This window comes from Mixophyes fleayi, chromosome 5 (assembly GCF_038048845.1).
Source record: "Mixophyes fleayi isolate aMixFle1 chromosome 5, aMixFle1.hap1, whole genome shotgun sequence".
NCBI classification, from domain to species: domain Eukaryota; kingdom Metazoa; phylum Chordata; class Amphibia; order Anura; family Limnodynastidae; genus Mixophyes; species Mixophyes fleayi.
In genome coordinates, this window is record NC_134406.1 from 120,583,627 (window position 1) to 120,605,016 (window position 21,390).

At 40.4% G+C, this 21,390-nt stretch overlaps 1 protein-coding gene across 1 annotated transcript in view; it reads left to right on the forward strand.

Annotated features, from left to right (window-relative positions):
* The first annotated feature begins 1,070 nt into the window (after window positions 1-1,070).
* ZNF830 (zinc finger protein 830) overlaps window positions 1,071-21,390 on the forward strand; it is a 97,154-nt gene continuing 76,834 nt past the window's right edge. The window contains exons 1-4 of the mRNA XM_075212761.1: window positions 1,071-1,279; window positions 2,117-2,216; window positions 14,281-14,404; window positions 18,319-18,358. Coding sequence (XP_075068862.1) covers window positions 1,167-1,279; window positions 2,117-2,216; window positions 14,281-14,404; window positions 18,319-18,358 — 377 coding nt within the window. The 5' untranslated portion in view covers window positions 1,071-1,166. The remainder of the gene's footprint in view (window positions 1,280-2,116; window positions 2,217-14,280; window positions 14,405-18,318; window positions 18,359-21,390) is intronic.

The window sequence follows — 21,390 nt, forward strand, 5'->3', positions numbered from 1 at the left end:
TACCTCCGTTCTTCCGCTCAGAGCATTAAACAATCATCCGCGCTGTGACACTGAAGTCGCTGACTTTGGAAAACACCCCAATAATAAAAAAATATGCCCTGCCACACTGGGCAATTAATGCAAACTGAGGGCCTAATAGGAGAGGGGTATAGAGCAGGAGCACTGTCAGTGAACTTCCAGAATGTCTTATATTGCCCTTTCGCCTGGTCCCTACACTATTCTCCAATGGTTCCTGGTGTCCCACAATGAATGCCTGAAAAATAGCAAAATTAAAAAGTTATGGTTAAGTGAGAAGGCAGAAGTATGACACCTAAAAAAAGTGCTTAGAAAACTGGATGTATTGTTATTTATGTGAGATAATTGATAAGTCTTTTATGTACCACAACATCTATGGCAATAACGGTCTCTGTATTATTATCACATTTGCTGATAAGGCTGTACTCCTCTTTCAAATAAAAGATGCCTCTTCTCATTTTGAAGTAAGAAAGGTGTCAGGATTGAGGCAGCGGGGCCTGTGAGGGAAAAGCTGGTGAGCGACAGTGAGACACGATTGTGGGCACGGGGCCTGTGAGGGAAAAGATAATGAGTACCATGGGGAATATCAGAGAAAAGATGGTGAGTGTTGTCATGTGTAATGTCCTGCAGCGTCACACATGCACCCATCTCTGCCCTGCAGCGTCACACATGTACCCATCTCTGCCCTGCAGCGTCACACGTCACCTCTTTGCCCTGCAGCATCACACATGCCTCCCCCCTGTGCCAGAGCTGCTTCCATCACACATGCCCCCCTGTGCCAGCGCTACAACCATCACACATGCCCTCTTGTGCCAGCGCTACAACCATCACACATGCCCCCCTGTGCCAGCGCTACAACCATCACACATGCCCCCCTGTGCCAGCGCTACAACCACCACACACTCACACACACACTTGCTCCCCTTCTACTTACCTTTTTCTACACGAATGCAGCCAGGAACTGAAAGCTCCTGCACCGAGTACCATAGACTTTCAGCAGCCGCCTAATACTATGTACCATGTGACCGCTGCGGTCACATGACCCTGTGACGTCATATTGACGTGCCAGGGTTCCTGCACTGAAGGTGATTTAGCCGCTACCATGGGTACAGCGACGGAGTCTAGATGCGTCAGATGTCGGTAGGAGAAACATGGCTGCCCACGGTAAGAAGAAATTGGTCCAGCAGGAAGAGCTAAGGCGTTTGATGAAAGCAAAGCAACGGTCAACTTCAGCCAGGAAAAGAATCGAGTCCCCGCTGGCTAAATATCCTTTGATATATTTAGTAGTATATTACTGAAAGCGTGTAACTGTCCGGAGCTGGAATGGCAATAGACAAATAGATTATGTCTGATTGCATTAACACTGAACAAATTACACGGATTTCACTGCTCTAATTTATTACTGCTTTAGCACACATTAGATTTGACTCCTAACGCATAGAATGTATTTGCATTGCTATTTAGTGGGAGTTCGACTGCAGGCTTACACTGACATAAGAGGAGTGGAAATAAAGTTATTTTGCTTAGAAACTTCTATTTCTACTATCATGGTGTTTGCTTCTCTGACCAGATATTATTAAATATATATATTCACGAATTCACAAAACCTGTGAAGGAAATTGGGCTTTTTTTTTTAACATTGTCATGCCCAAGCACATATGCATGTCTGGGAAGACATTTTGTTTCTGTTCATCAGTGTGTTCCCTATTCTTAAAATTGGAGAACCTGTAGACCGTTAAGCTGCTGTTAGGTATATTTGTACACTTTATATGTATGTATCTATATGTGAAAAAAACAAACCCTACTATTCATCTGCCTGGAAAAATATTTTCCAAGTTACATATTCATACACAAACAAAAAGCAAACTGAAATGGTGAATTATAGACAGTTTAAAATACAGAATAAACCCAGTGTAATCTGTAACGGATACATATAAATTAATTTAGTGTTGTCCTTGAGGTGTAACATATTAAGCTTGTAACCCTATCCTATAGCCTTTATGATTGATATAGCATTTGTCCATGACACATCCAGTTGTTGTGAACTGTCTTCAATAAAAACTATATTGCGCTACATAAACCTTAACTGTGCATTATATACGTACAATAATATTGGACATTTATCTTGTATTGTGTGCAATGTACAAATAAAAAATGAATTGCTGTGGCAAGCACACATCCTTGGAAAACAGCATAAAGAGGTAAGGCTAAAATCATTTTGTATTAGAGTTTTGGTTCACCTACACCTTCTCAGAAGAGGCTATGGGAAAAGGGGAGATTCCACCAAGAGTTGATGCCCCCCTTTGCTCGTCTTACCAAATCTTGGTCTATTGTTATTACGAATGCTGCTTCTTTAAAGGACACCACAAAGAGGAAATGTAAGGGAATTGATTGCCCCAGAAAAGGAGATTGTTAAGAAATTGGAGCTCTCCTGTTTGGTTGATCTATCATCTGTGCTACTACTATGTAGGATCATTCCTGCAGTTCACTGATCCAGCTGGGTGATAGGCAAATGGTTACAAGCTTCATTCAGCTCTCAGTATGGCAGCCTCAGGTGTGCAGCTATCTACCATACTCATGCAGCTAATCATCCTGCAGTTATGATTGCTGCTGCTGCCTTTATAAACCTCATCCTGGCAGCATACCAATGCTGGTGATAGTTTCTGCTTGACCTAGTGTCCCCTGTATTGTCACCTGTTCTGCTACCAGTACCCAGGGTATTTACAAAAGTTATGGCGGTCACGGCAGCTCTCTTAACTCAAAACGGATAACTGACATGCTGTAGCTGAACAATGTTTTAATACAGTCGATTTCTTCTCTTGTCCTGTCCCATTTGCACTTGACAGCGGAAACGCTGGAAGCGCTAAGATTTGTGATAAACTATAAAATGTCCAGTCTTAACCCAGCACATGATTTTCATGGATTCCCTCTTTGACACCAGTTTTCAGAGAGTATATTTACAGAGGACAGTATTGCCAGTCAGAAAGAGTTGAAAGCGCTCTGATCTCTCAGACAGGTCTCAATCCTCCATGTCATGAAGCTAATGGGGAGAATGGTCTTGATCTGAAGTGGTGCAGCTCGCTCTCTTCCTCTCTGAGTTTCCAGAATGATATCCTAGCCAGGTGGTTAAGTTTCAAAACACTGCTTTTATCAACACAGTTTATCAGACTGTCTCCACATGTGGCTTAAGAGACAGAATCTCAGCAAGGGCTGTCCATTTTTCATCTGGGACTGGACCAAGTAGAGATGGGGAATGGTGGTGCTGGACTTCCAACTACAGGGACTTTGATTGCAAGAGGAGGTAAAGTTTCCAATAAGCATTCTCAACCTCAGTGCAGGCAATGCCATGACTGGTTGAATGCTGCCTCTCTCAGAGAATCGTCAGGGGCGTTTTTTTTTTACTACCAAGAAAACCTACATAGACGTGTGACAGTAAAGGAGTTCACACTTCTTGTCCTTCTTATATAATGGTCTAGACATTGGGTTGAGATAAGCCTCTTTTTAAGCTCAAGTGTCAGCCCTATCTATGTTCTTCTGAAACAGTGGCTAGCTTTATCTGGAAGTCTAGACCTATTTCCATTGCTTTACCAAGAAAGGTGTTTGAATTGGATTCCTATTGTGCAGGTTACCATATCTTGTTTTTCTGAACAACAGAGCTGTTCTGCACACCAAGCCTTCTTTCTAGCCCAAGGTTGTGTCTATTTTTCATCTGAACCAGAATCTAGCATTTAGAATTGAATCTATTCACCTTTTGGATCTGGTTAGAGCTCTAAGTTTATGTAGGCAGATCATCATCCTTGCGCAGAACAGAGATGATTGCCTGCAAAAAGAAATGACAGTTGTGAAATGGATTAAAGCTATACTTCATCAGGCTTACATCTCAGAGGCAACTGGTCCTCTGTCCATACTTTTACCAGACTCTTCAGGTTCATTGTATTTCCAAAGATGTCAGCTTGTGACAAAATGTTTTGTTTATAGCTGTGTCTAAGGATTACCCCCCAGAGCACCTTTGAAGCATGCCCATTGTTAAACAGTGTCCCCCAAATTAGGATTAACAAAGAGAGGCTTTTTGTTCTCATTATAAAATCCATCTCTTTGAATCAATTTGGGGGACACTGCATGCCCACCCCTTTTGTTTATAGCTCTGTTTTATGGCTGTGCTGTTCGTTTTTTTTTTTTTTTTTATTATTTCAATCCTATCCTATGATAAAGAAAGTAGGAGTTAGGGTTGAGGGACATAGATGGGTAGGAGTAAAGTTAAAATAAGTTTTAGTGCTGCATTTGAGCCTTACTTTTGCACAGTGCTCTCTATATCTCCCAGCATTGTCCCCTAAATGGGTTCAGAGATTTACAGTGAATACATAAATCCTCTCTTTCTGCTCTGATTTCCTGGCAGACCTTACAGATGGGTAAACTGCTAGATCAACTGAACAGACAGGAAAAGTAAATGCCTCACTAAGCAAATAATGTGTCTTCTCCTTCCCTCACATGTTTTTCCTGTCTCTTCAGCTGAGCTAGGCAGGGATTAGTGTAGAGAGATTTGTTTATTTTTCTTATGGGACTTGCCTTGTATTCCTGCTAGCTGAGACGGCGATGGCTCCCCAGGCCGCTTTCTGCTTAATTCAAAAGCAACAGATGTGGCGGCCAGCATGTCATCATGTTCTGGTCTGCCACATGTATTTCTGGGTCGACCTGCATACATAAAGCAGAGCGGACCTGCACAGCCAGACATTAGTATTACTGCTGCAATAAACATTTTCTGTATAATGGACCAGCTGCCTGTCCAAAGAAGTACAAGAACACAAACTCAAAGTAAACCCCTAGTAAGGGTGCATTGTTCTCTGTTATTTATGTTTGTTCATTAGTGATATTTCACCTCTCCAGTGTCCTTTCAGAGCCTACAAGAGGGAAGAAAAGTTAATAAAGACTAGTGTGTTTGATAAGCAATTTTACAACCATATACAGTGGATGAAGAAAGATAATTGAGATGGTAAAATCATGGTGTCTATAATGGATCATGTGTAAGTGATGAAGAGGACATAATAGGATATTAAGCAGGACCTCCACTGTCTCTATATTAAAAGGCAATTAAACCTATTTTTCTAAAGCTAAGAGCATACAAGATGTACCATCGCCAAAATCCATACACAATGCCTCTATTTCCAGCCTCGGATTAAGCTGGCGTGCCCGGTGAGCTCTCCCCAGGGGCAGATATCTACCTTCATTCTTGGTCCTGAAATCATGTGAAGTTGCCTTGGACCTGCTCTGATCTCCTTCCTACCTGTGTCTGATGTTGTTCTCTATTATTCACAAGAAAAAAAGGGGGACCAATAAAAGGCACTGTTCTCTGACTATTTTAAAACACCAACCAATTTGTAATTAAAACGTTAATTTATTGTAAGTAAACACATAGCCATTGCATTTCCATAACATATAAAATACTCATCCACTGCAATTTATCAGATAGCATAAATAAAACATAATAAAAAAATTCCACTTCTTAAAGTGATTGTAAGTTATTTCTAGGATGACTATTTATTCAATCCTGGGGGTGCACTCTCCGGAATGTCAATATTGCACACTCCCCACAGAGGAAAAAAAAAATGTCAGTAGTTATTGTTTACTTTAAATTAACGTTTTAATTACAAATTGGTTGGTGTTTTGAAATAGTCAGAGAACAGCGCCTTTTCTTTGTCCCCCTTTTTTTTTTTTTTTTCTTGTGAATTGTCTTCACCATTTTGGAGATAGCACAAACTATTACATAAAGAGCGCTGTTCTCTGTTATTTTAGCAATGAATGTTTCAATTGTATAAGAAGTGAGATATAATTTACCCAGAAGAGCGCCCAATCAATACACTGCAGTGAAATTCTGAAGGTATGGTTTTGTTTTGTTCGTTCTCTATTACTCTGACGACCTCCTACTGCTTTCTGCTTCTCCGGATTCGCATTCGTAACTGAGGCCACGGATTTGGCCTAGTCCTGTGTTCCAGGTCGGCTATGAGGTCTCCATTCGTGCCATCCTCAATGACCCGTTCATTCTCTATCCACGCAAATTCGATGACACCTTTGAGTTCCAAGCCGCCCTACTGCGTCTATTCTCTGCCAGACGGCATCGCTAATTTAGGCCGCTGCTTCAGCCTGTTTCACCTGCTCCCGGATCTAGCTCTCACTATTTTCTTCTCCCGCTGACTTTGGTCCAGTCTCTGCCGATGCATTGGACGTACCTGGGACCTTCTCGGCTTCACTTCACTAACTGCTATGCCACTGCCACTGATTCCGCCACTTTCAGCATTCCTCTCTGTACCCGATCTTTGCATTATGCTCTCACTGCCACCCTAAAACTGGATGCTTTTCTTCTCCACTGGACATTCAAGCCAATAGACGCTCCTCTTCACTGGACCTCCATGATCGTGCTCTGTTCATCTACCTTCCTCATCTGATCTCAATTACATCCCATCATCGTCACCATTTATTTATATAGCGCCACTGATTCCGCCGTGCTGTACAGAGAACTCACTCACATCAGTCCCTGCCCTATTGAAGCTTACAGTCTAAATTCCCTAACACAAACAAACAAACAAACACACACACAGACTAGGGTCAATTTGATAGCATTCAATTAACCTACTAATATGTTTTTGGAGTGTGGGAGGAAACCGGAGCACCCAGAGAAAACCCACGCAAACATGGCGAGAACATACAAACTCCACACAGATAAGGCCATGGTCGGGAATTGAACTCATGACCCCAGCGCTGTGAGGCAGAAATGCTAACCACATCCCATTTTCACGAGACCCCCAGGACCTTCTACCAACAAACTCCAGAGCTGCTGTTGCTCACCTGCAAGATTCTATTTTCTGTCATATACATCACTATCACCTCCTACTTCACTTGACTATTATTACTGTTCTCCTGGACATCTTGATACTCAACCATGGATTCACCCCATAACTTCCTCCACATGCTCTCAACCTCGCCACGTGGACATTCTCCCACCTTCCTTTTTTTGGGCATTGGTCACCCTCTGTCCCATTTCCTTCTTGACTACTTATATGCATATTGCTGGTTAGTACCCACTGTTGCATTATAAGTAACTGTATGCTGTATCTAGCTTAGTACTCATTATTGCACTGTAAATTGCTGTTTGCTGTAAGTTAATTTCCTGTACCTTAATTTCTTATCACTATTTTGATACCTGTCACTGCAGACTGTCTGCTCTTTATGCTGTGTGTTGTTGGTTATACTTCCATTGCCTCCCTTGCTGCTTCTCGTCACTTCCCCCTGCCCACTCCCTTTTCCCCACTGCATCCTCACATTGTATGTCTCCCCAACTTAGCACCCATCCCTTACCCTCTATCCATCTCTCTCTCGCTGAGCCTCCTCTTTATTCCTTCTTTATCCCTGCCTCCCTCCACCTCTTTCCATAGACTCCCTTTCCTTGTATCATGCCTCCTTTCTCAAGTCCTATACCCAAACTCTCCCCCTGCCCTATTCTGTTTCCTACACCCAGCACACACTTAATTTCCTCACTTCCCACTCTCCCTTTCTCCTGTGCCCTATGGGATGCCAGATCCATGCATAACAAACTGCCCTCTGTCCACTATCTCTCCATATCCAACTCTTAACCTCCTTGTCATCACCGAAACCTGGCTCTCCATCTCTGATACCACTTCCCCCTGCTGCTCTCTCATTTGGGCGCCATTCCTCCATCCATACAGGCATCCTCCTTTTCCCATCTTTGTCATCCCTCCTATGCTTTCCCTAACGTTTTCCTCCTTTGGAGGCAGCTCCATCCGTCTCTTATCCTTTTCATCTCTATGTCAAAGTAATTTATTGCCCGGCCCCACACTTCTCTACACTTCATCCCTAATCAAACTGACCTGTCCCAACCTGGCGACCTCCCTATACAACCAGATCCTCTCTTCTGCCCTTGACTTTGCCTGCCCTGCCATGTCTGTTTCCCTCTGCCTTTCCAACCCCCAACCTTGGCACGTACACTGTTCCTAAAACTATGTTCACGAACTGCTGAATGGCACTGGAGGAAATCTCGTTCCGTGGCAGATTTTCTTCATTTCAAGTTCATACTCACCTTCTACAACTCTGCCCTCTCCCTAGCTAAACAATTTTTCTTCAAATCTCTCATTATTTCCCAGTCATCCAACCCCCTAGCCTCTCTTCGCCACTTTCAATACATTACTTTCCTCTTCCCCTCTTCCACCCCCTCATCACTGCCTCTGACGTTGCAATGTTCTTCAACACCATAATTAATACCATCAGAACCAAGATCTTCTCCTCTAATATACCTCCTGCCTCACCCCCACCTGTTGCCCTCTAACCATCACTCTATGTGTTCCTATCGACCCTCCTTGGGTGAGGAAGTCTATTCTCTACTTTTATCATCTCCCCCTTCTACCTGCCCCTTTGATCCCATTCCCACCTACCTCCTCAGATTTCTCTCACCTGTTACCTGCTCCCACCTAGCCCACCTCTTCAGCTTATCCCTCTCCTCTGGAACTTACCTCTCTTCCTTCAAAAATGATCTAGTCTTGCCCATTCTTGAAAAGCCAAATATTTATCTCATCTCTTTATAGTTACCGCCCTAATCCTCTGCTCCCTTTCGCTTTTAAATTGCTTGAATGGCTAGTCGTCTCATAAACTACTTCTCCGACAACTTGATACTCTCCAATCTAGTCTCTCTCCACTCCACAGAAACGGCCCTAGCTAAAGTCAAATTATCTGATCTTCATAATCTAAAGGCCACTACTCCTTGGACCTATCTGCAGCCTTTGATGCAGTTGCTTACCTTCCCCTTCGCACCATTGGCTTTTCTGACAATGTCCTCGCTTGGTTCACCTTGTATCTCTCGAACTGCTCCTTCTCTTTTTCTACTTCTGGCTCCTTCTCTCTTTCCATAGGAGTCCCTTAAAACACCTCACCGATAAAGCCCTCTCTAACGCCACAGCTTCTTACCTCACCACCCTCCTCTCCACCCATACTCCTCGGTCGTCCAACGGCCGCCGACTTGCCTCCCATCTGGTTACTATGTCTCGCACCTGCATTCATGATTTCTCCCATACTCCCTCGCTTATCTTGAATGATCTCCCTTGTTCTATCAGCCTATCCCCTAGCATGCCAAACTTCAAAAGATCCCTTTAAACCCATCTGTGTCTACCCTTACTCTGTCTAAACTCTCCTCTGCCTTCCTCTACCCGTCTTCACTAACCACACTGTACCTCGCCCTCATTCTTTCTCTGTTCCTCTTACTACCTTCTCTTGTTCATCTCTCCCCTCAGAGTTCTAGTCCCTTCACTTTGTGTCTCTTGTCAGTCTCCCCTACCCTTTAGATTGTGAGCTCCCCACTAATCCTCGTGTCCTCCTGTTTACCTTTGGCTCCCTGCTTCATTTTTATACTTAAACATTTGAGACCTTGGTTTTTCGTCTTCTCCCTTGTTTTCTCCATCACTGCCCTGATCCTGTTAGTTATGCCCACACTGACAGTTTCAGAAATTAGTTATTTCTGCAGGAATAACATTTGAAGCAGAAGTGGCAATGGCCTTAGTTTCAAGAGCACTGACAATCTTGGTGAAATGTTTTGTGCAGTTACTCGGGAGAAAATTAGTAGAGTATCTACTTTTTATGTGATGCCTCTTCAAATACCCTCGCACTTTCAGACAGAAGTGTAGCAACAAACAGTAGTAGCCAGAACAGTCCTTTGGTTAGGGCATTCCAAAAAGCAGATTTGTAGATTGCCAACTAAGGTTGCTCAAAATACAACATCAGTCATACTGGGTCCAAGTCATAAGGCAATTATCCATAAGGGATTGTCTCAATCTTCTGGGAATGTTTTCCTCCACGGTAGGAATAATACAGTGGGCAAGATGACACATGTGAGCTGTCCACTTAGTTATTGGCAGAATGAAATCACAGTCTAGAAGATATAGATCAGAAATGAAAATCAAAAGGGTAAGAACATCCCTTATCTGGTGCCAAGAGCCTACATTGAAAGATCAGGGAGTGACTCACAGAACTAGGAAGTGTTAACTACAGATTCCAGCGCTACAGTCTGGGACACACACATTCACACTCGAGTGGTTCAAGGATTGTGGTAATGAGACAAGCATGAGTCTACATATAAACATCCTAGAGTTGAGAGCTGTCTGGTGGGCAATGTTACACTTTCAACATCTTCTGTGATGCAAAAATTTGAAAATCATCCTCATCTATTTATTTATATTGTGCCACTAATTCCGCAGTGCTGTACAGACTACTCATTCACATCGGTCCATGCCCCATTGGAACTTACAATCTAAAACCCCTAACATACACACACACACACACAGACAGACCGATAGAGACTAAGGGCAGTTTAATAGCAGCCAGTTAACCCATCAGTATGTTTTTGGCATGTGGGAGAAAACCGGAGCACCCAGAGAAAACCCACGCAAACATAGAAAATAGTTTCAGACAATCTGACATCTGGCAAGAAGGCACTATTATGTCAGAACTCTCAACAATGATGGTTTGGACAGAGAACAACTTAATGTCCCTCCTAGCACTCCAAGCAGTGCAGTGGTCGTAGTGGGCTGGTATACATTGGTATGTCATACCGCCACTTCTACTATCTTCATTGTAAAACTTTTAAATTCCACTTATTTATGTTTTCCATAGCGCCACTTCTAAATTTTCTTTTCGACCACTGATGTAGCAGGGAAAAACCATGTGAAGGCAGATTTCCTAAGTCTGTCAAATACATCCTGGAGAATGGACATTGCACAAAAATGTGTTCCACTTGCTAAAAGAGAAGTTTGACTATCCACAGAGAAACCTTGAAAATACCAAGCTAAATCTGTTCTATTCTTGTCACAGGGACCCCTCAAAGCGGAAGGTATAAATGCTTTAACTAGGCCTTGAGTCTTCAGTCTGGCATATGTGTTCACTTCTTTCTCATTATTAATCATATTTGAGGAAAATCGGGAGGGAGAGAGTGCAAGTAATAGTGGCTCTCCCCTTCTGGCCTTCTCTGCAATGGTTCTCAATAGCCTGGAAGATCCTACTAGAGCGACCCTGGTGCTACCTTTTCGTCTTTGTCAAGGACCAATTTATCACCCAAATCCGGGCACTTTTGCTTTGATGGGATACAGATTGAGTGGGTACTGCTCAAACAAAATGGAATTTCTAATAAGGTAATTTAAGTGCCTTTTACAATCCAGGAAGAAGAATTTAATTTGTTACAAAATCTAGTTCACACAGGAACTACAAATCTACTTCAGGTACTTGCCCTCTTTTAGGAAGGATTGGAGACAGGCCTTGCACTGAACACCTTGAAGGTGTCTGCCCTGATCATTCTCTTGGACACACATCTTGCATCAAATTCAAATAATCTTGTATGAAGATTCTTTAACTCCTATCTTCTGCCATCAGGCATCCCTCTGTCCCCTAAGCTGACCATTTGCGCTTTTTTTTTTATAATCAACTGGATTCTATGGATCCTTCACCTGCCTAGGTTGCAGACCTATGTGCAAATTGCGTCTTCCAGTTCAGCCCCCTATAACAAGACACCTTTTCAACAGAGAACATGGAGAAGTTGGAAGGCTTGCACGGCCTGGCCACCTTCTTTGAGCTGCGGTCGTTTGGTTTGTAATATACACCAAATAAACTGCAGACTACTAAAAAACCTATTGGGGTAATCCACATAGCACATCAGACCTTAAGACTTACGGCAATTCATGACTTTCATACAGCGTGACCAGATTCCAGTTTCTGAACTTTGCAGCATTTGATGTTGGAGATTAGTTAATTAATCTACAATCCAATCTCTTCACAAGACCTTATGCCTATAACGACAGTTAATCAAAAATTCCACCTGCTACCAATCTAATGGGATATCTAACTGAATAGTCTTAACTTTTTGATATGCAACCTATACATTTGGAACCCTAAGGCCTAGAGGCTCTTCCTTTTTGTGGCATACACCTAATATAGGTAATATGATGCTCTTCTTTTAAAAATTACTTTAATAACTTTTTACTGAGAAAAATTATTCAAAATATACAAATGTGTAAATAAAGGGCAATCAAATTGTCTAATAATGACTTTAAATGGAACATATCTGAACAAGCTTCAATTAGGAACAGCCAAACCCAGTCCTTCGCTACAAGAGAAAATTCTCTGAAGTATGAATCCAGTAAATCAGATTGCTCAAACTCACAATTCACTACATGTCATAAAGCAGTAAATCTACAAGGAAAACTAAAGCAACAAAGATCAAACCAAGCTGAAGCCCTGGGCCCACTGTTAGATGAAAAACTAGCCATGATCAAAGACTCCTTTGACACAGCATTAGCTCAAATACATCAGCAATTGCAATGTCTGACTGATAACTTAGTTAGGCATGTCGTGCGTAACTTTCTTTAGAGTTGTCTGTAATTGTGACTGACCTAGGCATGACACAATTATTAATGATTTTCCACCAGGTATATTTTGAAATGTGTGCGCCTGAAAATACATAAGTAATTTTGCCTCTTTTGCACAACTTATTTTGATGCAAATGCATCAACCTCTAAATGAGCCCCTATACGTGTAAAATCCCTCTGAGTGATAGTAGAGAGAGAAAAAAGCATGCACTGTATACAAATGTCCGGTCTCTGCGTGATAACTCTTCAGCACACACCGTAAGGCTCACTCCTGGGCAACTTGCTTTGTGCAGTTCCTTTGCGATGCAACAACTCGCAAGGTCCTTACCTTGCTGGGATCTTATGTGTTTGCTATCTGGGAACAGGTGTAATGTTGTATGCTGCATGGCCCTCAATGTACTCAGAGTATTTGCTTATCATGAGTGCTGGCGATCTACGCTCTTTTCCATGCAGGGAACACACAAAAAACAAAGATTTGTTTTCGTTACACTTGCATAGGGCGAAATTTACATTTGCAAAAAGTGACTGGTCTTCTTTCATCATACTGATTGATATTTACCAGTAAAAAATATTGCATAGAGTACATACAGTTTAAATACAGATCTATTCTAAGTGTGGTATATATAAATTGATAACCATATGAAATAAGGCAGAATGTATGCTCTACAAAATAAATTGATGATTGTTTTTTTTTTATTGGCGCCGTATAGTGGAATCTTACTATGATAAATATGCGTACCATATAAAATAAGATCAGCAGCCTTAGAATATGATGGATCCTCGCCAAACATAAGAATAATGCAGAAAAAGGCAGAAAATAGTGTAATATTTTAATGTTTTACTTGATACACCTCGTGAAAGTGAAACACTGATCCTTATCACTCAAAATCACCATGTAGTGATTTCAGGTGTTGAAATCCCAGAGAAAACACTTCAGAGGGAGGTAAACCTTTGAGCCAAGACACCAACCCAAAATAAGAAATATGCGTACCAGATATCATTTAAATATCAGCATGTCTCAAATACTTGGCAGGAATCTTCTTTATATTGGAGGTGTAACTCCTAACCCAATCACAGGTGTATGGCTGATGCAGGTAAGCGGTGATATGGAGAGGTCCCAGGTAGCAAGTAAACCAAAAGTACAGCAGGAAGGGAGCAACAGCAGCATGTAACAACAGCAAGTAACAACGATGTTATCTGAGACATGCCGATATCTGGTACTCATATTTCTTATTTTGTGTTGACGTCTTGGCTCAAAGGTTTACCTCCCTCTGAAGTGTTTTCTTTGGGATTTCAACACCTGAAATCACTACATGATGATTTTGAGTGATAAGGATCGGTGTTTCACTTTCACGAGGTGTATCAAGTAACAATTAAAATATTACACTATCTTCTGCATTTTTCTGCATTATTCTTATGTTTGGCTGAGATCCAGAGGAACAGTCTGTGGCGAGGATCCACCATATTCTAAGGCTGCTGATCTTATTTTATATGGTACACATATTTATCACATTAAGGTTCCACTATACATCTGGTATTATATTATGTGGCGCCTTGCTTTTGTTTTGTTTCAGTGATTGTTTCTTCCGGACTGACATCTGGCTACGGGCTTTATTGGCTGCCGCTCACACATGAATGAAATGTTTTGTGGATTCTCTAGTTGAGAATTTTTAAAATTTCGAGACTTTATTGTGTATATGTTATACACTTTGACATACATTTTGCATTGTTATCGCTGTGGTTAAAAGCGCCAGTGTGTAATATATATATATATATATATATATATATATATATATATTTATGTGTTTGTGTATTATGTATATTTGTAATATTATATATAATTTTTGTTAAGAAAGTTGCAGATCTAAAAGGCGCAACAGTGAACACAAGTAGTCCCTCCATCCCTGTACAGCGCTCTCAAGCTACCAAAAGAAAAAGCCCAAATCCAGAGGGTAATGATAGTAAGCGGATTAAAGGTAATATCACTCCAAAACATGTCACTAGATTGTGCATAGAATATATTAATATATAAAATATAGAATAGGTTGTACTAGATCCATGTGGAATAAAATTATTCTTAAAATTTTCGAGAAATATTTCTATCCAAAGAGGAGTAATTGCATCATAACACTAATTTAACATAATGGTGAACTGGTTTAGGATTTTTAATATTCAACATTCAAGCAGGGCAGTATTGTAATAACAAATACATGTTTTAGTTTATAAAAGAAAATCCTTTTCATAGGAAATATGAGCAACAGCAATTATAAAACCCTCATCAAACAGCTGCCATCTCCTTAGTCACTTCACCAAATAAAAATAGAAAAGGGAAAACAAGAAAGGGGGAAACCTTCTTTTCCATGTATATCTTAATTAAAAAATAAGCCCTGAATTTGTACTTGTAAACTGTTGTGTTCCTCACCCGTTTTTAAGTGCCAGAGTTATATACTTAAACCAAACACTTAGGGCTAGATTTACTAAGCTGCGGGTTTGAAAAAGTGGGACTGTTGCCTATAGCAACCAATCAGATTGAAGTTGTCATTTTGTAGAAGGTACTAAATAAATGAAAGCTAGAATCTGGTTGCTATAGGCAACATCCCCACTTTTTCAAACCCGCAGCTTAGTAAATCTAGCCCTTAATGTTTATAGGAAATTATCCAAAGAATCTATCACAAATGGCCTCACTGCGTCCTTGATTTTGATGTTACGGTAAGGGGCTAAATAGGATTTCTCCATCAATCTTGCACTTGCCTTTCAGGCAGATTACAGATCTAGTTGAAACACACCCCAAGGCTGGTCTCTCAAATCCATGGACACTTAATTGCTGCCACCACCTATTGATTTAGTACTGTAAACTTTGTCATACAAATAAACACAAGGACACTCTATTATTTGCTAGCTAAAGGGGTTAACACTTCATACTCTTGCATTCTAATGGTTCACACAGACAAACAATATTTCTTTAAAGTCTTATGGATTTGTTAGAGTGATGAGGACAAACTACGTTACATTTTTGATTTAATATAAAAATGTATAGTGCATAGGATTCAACAAATAACACAATAAATGACGTACAAAATAAATGCAGTAACAGAAAATAAAGCAGTGCAAATCCAGAAATAGTACTCTTATGTGATCTGTATGCCCGGGAAAGGCAGAAGTGAAATGGACCGCTCTTAACTGAATTGATTCCCCAAAATTGACAGTTTTCTTTAAATTACAGGGGATTTCAACATATTCCTCTGTGAGGTCACTCAAAGGGACAGTCTTTATATTAATATGGTGCAAAAATTTACACCTGGGTGTTACTCAATGTCTGTTCCTAAATTCTTATACCGGCCATACCTTTGTTCTGGCATATGAAAGACATAATTCCCCATTCAATAAATGATCATACCTTCCCACATAATTGTATATTAAATATGAAAGGATTCTGTCACATATCCAGGAAGACAGCTGCACAGAGAATCTATTGTTATCTACAATTGGCATACATTATGTAGCTTCTGTCTGAGTGTAGAGTGGCCCAAAGATCTCAAAACATGATATATAAACGAGTGTTTTGAATTTTTATGTTCTATACAAATATATGGGCCTTGTGGGAGGTATGCTGACAAATGTGTTTTTTGAAGCTGCATGTAGCCCCACTGTCTGCTTAGCCTTCAGGACCTCTGAGTCGCACCACCTTGATAATTGACAAGACAAATAACATTCAAGGCCATTATCCCCTGGCTTTAAAAAAAACAAAAAAACTTATTTGGTTATTTCCTTTAGATTGATAGCAGAAAGGGATTTGGATTATCAGATGGATGCCCAAATAAATGACAATTCTGTCAGGACAGTGACATGCATGCGCTAAATTGGCTTCCAGAGACTCTGTGGGCCCTTTGATGTACTTAACCTGTTTAGCCCCATTTGCGCCTTTGGTCTAAAGATCGTTTCTCTAGACCATTTGGTCTAGAGATGGTTTCTTAGAATTGGTAAGATGAGTGCATATTTTAAGAGGATGGAAATGTGCCAGAGTGAAGAGACAGGTTGAAAAGGTAAGCTAGAGGTGGCCATGGAGAGTAAAAGTTGGAAGAGAATATGGTTGAAGGGGTGGATATGAAGCATGTTTGCTTGGCAAGTGAAAAAGCAGTGCTGTAGAATGAAAGGATGAATTTATAGTGGAGTAAGTCGGCATAGGAATTATATTTCCTCCAGTGTCGGCAATGAGGGAGAACTTTTACAGGTAGTGGATCTTTTTGGTGTACCATGGTTTGGATTGTTGGAGACTATACATGGTGGCTGAAGCAGCATTGTGTAGGTCTGAATTGAGTGTTTTGTTTTAGGAACATTCAGCCTGATACATGGCAGTGTAGTCATATGAGAAAGCTGTCATATTGGTGAAAATGAGAAGTGAACTATGACGAGTATTTAGCTTTTGCTGTGTGTCTGGATTTAGGTGCAGGAAGGGCACCTGAGGGTAATGTGATGCTGAAGGAAAGCAGATTGTGATTGGAGAGCAGGAAAGTAGGAGAAATAAGGGATGGAGCAGAAGCTGAAAAAGACAAGATCATGGGAGCGTAGTTGGTGCAGGAAACAAGACTGTTCATGGGTGCAGAGTAGTGAGGAAGTTGTGATTGGAAAATAATAGGGGAGGTAGAATTGGGTTTGGAGAGAAGTGTGGAGAAAGGTAGTAGGAGAAAGTGTAAGTTGATTATTTAAGGTATATACCCTAGCTCAGTGTTGGCTAACCTGTGACACTCCAGGGGGTAAATGTATGATACTCCGGTTTCGTCAACTTCCGCAAGTTCGGCGAGATGACAGCTAAATTTAAAAGCGGCGCTGCCTTGTAAAGGCAAGTTTACCTTTACAAAGCAGCGCCGCTTTAAATTTTAGCTGTCATCTCGCCGAACTCACGGGAGTTGAAGAAACCGGAGTATCATACATTTACCCCCAGGTGTTGTCAAACTACAAGTCCCAGCATGCTCTGCCAATATATAGCAGCTTATTGGGTAAGGGTATGCTGGGACTTGTAGTTTCACAACACCTGGAGTGTCACAGGTTAGCCAACACTGCCCTAGCTAATAAGATATGCTTAACTTTTTGGTATATAAGTTGTTCTATAGCCTGTCTAGTAATAACTGTAAGCTGTATGTTTTTACAGTAATATGTGGTATATTTTGTAACCATTATTATTTGCATTTGTGACTTTCTTTTGTTTTTCATCAAATGTAATTATGAATGTTGCGTTTTATTGCATCATTTGGTAAGTGTACCCACACAGTAAATATGTAATGTTTGCTAAAAACTTCATATTTTAAAGCTCTTTCTAATTTGCCTCAATGGAGATTTCTTTGTTACCCATGTCTGCTTCCCTGCTGATTAGGAGAAAATTTATTTATGCCATGCTGGCCAATGATCCAGGGAACCCATTGATTTCAATGACCCCATACCTACTAGTATTTGAATAATCTCTAATTAATCGCCATATGTCAAATACGATTGTGTTTGACATGCGACTGGCGCTTCATGCAATGGCAAAGGGTAAGGTTCTGTAGCATTCCAAGCCTGTGACATCCAAATGCCTCACAAGAGTCTGAGCCAGAAATGCCTAGAATATGAATATCATGGACTATGCTTTCGTCACTCTCCGACTCACCTGCAATTACTTATCTCCCCCAGCTTGATGAACAAAATGTATATATATTTTTTATTTCAATGATTTTTGCTTGGAAGGAGGGCGCAGTTTGTAATATCTGGCAGTGAGGAGAAAAATGAAATGATTTATTTGTAGCTGTGATTATGAATGTTTGAAGTGGGTAAAATTTAGTTAAAACAAAACCCAACAGGTCTTGCATGTAACTTTTTTTTTTTTTTTTCTTTTCGTTGTGTCACTTTTCCATAGATTCTGAAGAACAATCTGCAACTTCATCAACAACATCCATGTGAGTGTTTTCAGGATCTCTTTAGCTGCTTTATACATAGTTCACTTGTAAGAACCTACTACATTGTTGGGTAGCAATAGTTTGCAGAGGCTGCATGCAACCTTTCAAGTGGGTCACATGTGGACCTCTGGACCTAAGCATTTCTACTTTCTTTTCATAGTGACTAATGTCAGTAAGTATAATGCCTCCACACAGTTTATGTAGTGGATTAGTTCATGTGTGAATGGTGCTGTCTTCTCGGCAACTGTACTAACCGCTATATTTGGGTTGTGTGTACATGTCATGCTGCTGATCTGATATCATATACTGATCTGATACTTCTTCAAAATGGTAATGTGCAGTTGTGGTAACAAGGGCTAGTATTAAGGCGCAGGAAAACTGCCAGGTTGCCCATCACTGACCCACACTTTAATCAATGTCATTTACTGTATACTATAGCTTGAAATGGAATTTTCAATATCACCTTTCACAGTACGCTGGTTTTAGCAATTATTAATTCTCCAACAGGGCAGTTAAGTGTGAACTTTTCTTAAACTGAAGTTCCTCCACTCTCTTAACCTCAACTTTCCTCAGTTTTAATTTAAGTGCCCAAGGAGTTTGGCAAAGTTTTATAGGGCTCCTTACGATAGGATTATTTTGTCATTTTTTTTCCTTTTACAGTTTTACAGGCAGTGCTGCATTCGCAGTACTCCTGTAAAACTGCGGGAGTGTTTATCAGTATGGAAAGAGGTATTCTACCTTTCTTCACTGAGGCTATATTGGCAGGACCCCTCTGTTAGTAGGCGCAAGTAACGCTGGCGAATGCAAGATGGCCTCCTCAACTGTGTGGCCGCTACTATTTTCCCCCTGGGGCGGGTATTCGGTGTTTATTACTGGCTCGGACAGTGTTATTAGACCAGAGCAGAGAGGCTCCCCCCACAACTTGGTATTCCCCAGAGTGGAAATTTTTCATGCCTAAATGACAGATGCACAGTTTACTGCTCACCTCACAGAAGACAGTGACATCAGCTATTAAATTAGAGAAGCTGGCTCCTGTGACTCCCACTGTCTCCCAGTATAAACAAATCTGATTTAGAAGGAATGAGTATTGTATTCTGACAAGACTGTTAGTTTCTGATATATTAAACTTGATAAAGACGAGTCCCTCATTTGTGTGTCTGGAAGGAGCATACAGGCTATCCGTTTGCTCTACAGAAACTTCTGCCACTGTGGGCCAGCTGGGAATAGGGTTATTATATATTATTTATGCTGTTGGGGTGGTTATGTGAGAAGATGATGGAGGTTTGTGGATATACAGGAATGATGGAGATTATTGAGGTGCATGCATCAGGCAATAAAATGAAGAACTACATAGAAACAAAAACATATAGATGTATGTGAGAGTATATGTTGTAGAGAACATGTATTAGATTACAACTGATACTGCATGTTACTTGGGACAGTATATAAGGTTTATTAAGAGTAAATATTGATGGAATCTATACAGTTACATTTAAAAAAAACATAGATTAGCTTTTTAATCATAACACAATTCATTGCTATTATAGTGCTCTTCCTGCTTTTAAGGTTAGTTCACATCATACCTGAAGTCTTTGAAGGGACTCCTCATAGACTATCAAACCCACATTTTACATTTTTCAAGGAACCACAGCAAATTGTGGAAAATCTGGGATAAGTTAAAAAGAAACATTTAATGACTTGAAAAATTAAAGCAAACTATGGGAAAACAGACAAGACATTTTGAAACTGACCACACTGTACAGTATTATACTGTTAAACGATTTGTAAAATGTCTTCATATATTAGGTTTTACATGAAAGATAACATCTGCACAGAAAATGTTACCTTGAAGTGTGGGGGCGGGGGGATACGTATACGGACGACCACTGCTACCTGCACAAATACATACGTACATACTGCACTCCACCACTGCCCACCAGAATATACATACATACTGCATGCCACTACTACCTACTAGAACATATATACATGTATACTACCTGCCAGAACATATATACATACATACTGCACACCACCATTACCTGCTAGAGCATAAATACATGTGATATGTGATAAAAGCTGGTGCGCAGGGGATGACATTTGAAAGAAACGTTGGTGCAAAGGGGGTGACAAGTAAAAATAGAGCTGGTGCGCCGGCAAGGTTACATCTGAAAGCTGGTAAGAATGGGGTATCATCTGAGAGAGACTGTTACACAGGAGGTGATGTGGAAGAGAAGGTGCACTTGGTGGTGGCATATGTGCATGCGATCACAAAGCTGGTGGGCAGTGGGGTTTGTGTGAGAGAAAGACATACACTGGAAATGGAGGGTTTAGAGGAAATTGAAGGAAAAATTACTTTATCAAAATGGTAGTGGATAGGTGGTATAGACATGCAACAGAGGTGGTATAGGCTAATATAATAGAGTATAATAAAAACTGTTGTTTATTAGGGATTAAGAAAAATAGTAGAAACTAGATGGGCCAAGTGAATCTTATCTGCAGTGAAATGCTAGGTTTATTTTATTAATATGTTCACTTTACAAAAAAACATGAAATTCCATAGACAAAAAACCTTATGGTTGAACTTGTCCAATCAAGGTTCCTCACACTTACACACCATCTAAAATGTGAGAAACCTATTGAAACTCTTCCACTCAGACTCCAAAAAGCAATGAAATTACGACTAAGGCAGAAACCTACAATACAGATCCTCAATGTGGGGGTTCTGTTCAGCCAAATCTCTGTATATCCACAAACCAGGCTCTTGTATGCAGCGCCAAATTTTTAGATAGAGAGATATAGATAGATATATTATATGTGTGTATGTGTGTGTGTGTGTGTGTATATATATATATATATATATATATATATATATATATATATATATATATATATATATATATATATATATATATATATATATATATATATATATATCTCACACACACATATATATCATCATCACCATTTATTTATATAGTGCACTAATTCTGCAGCGCTGTACAGAGAACTCATTCACATCAGTCCCTGCC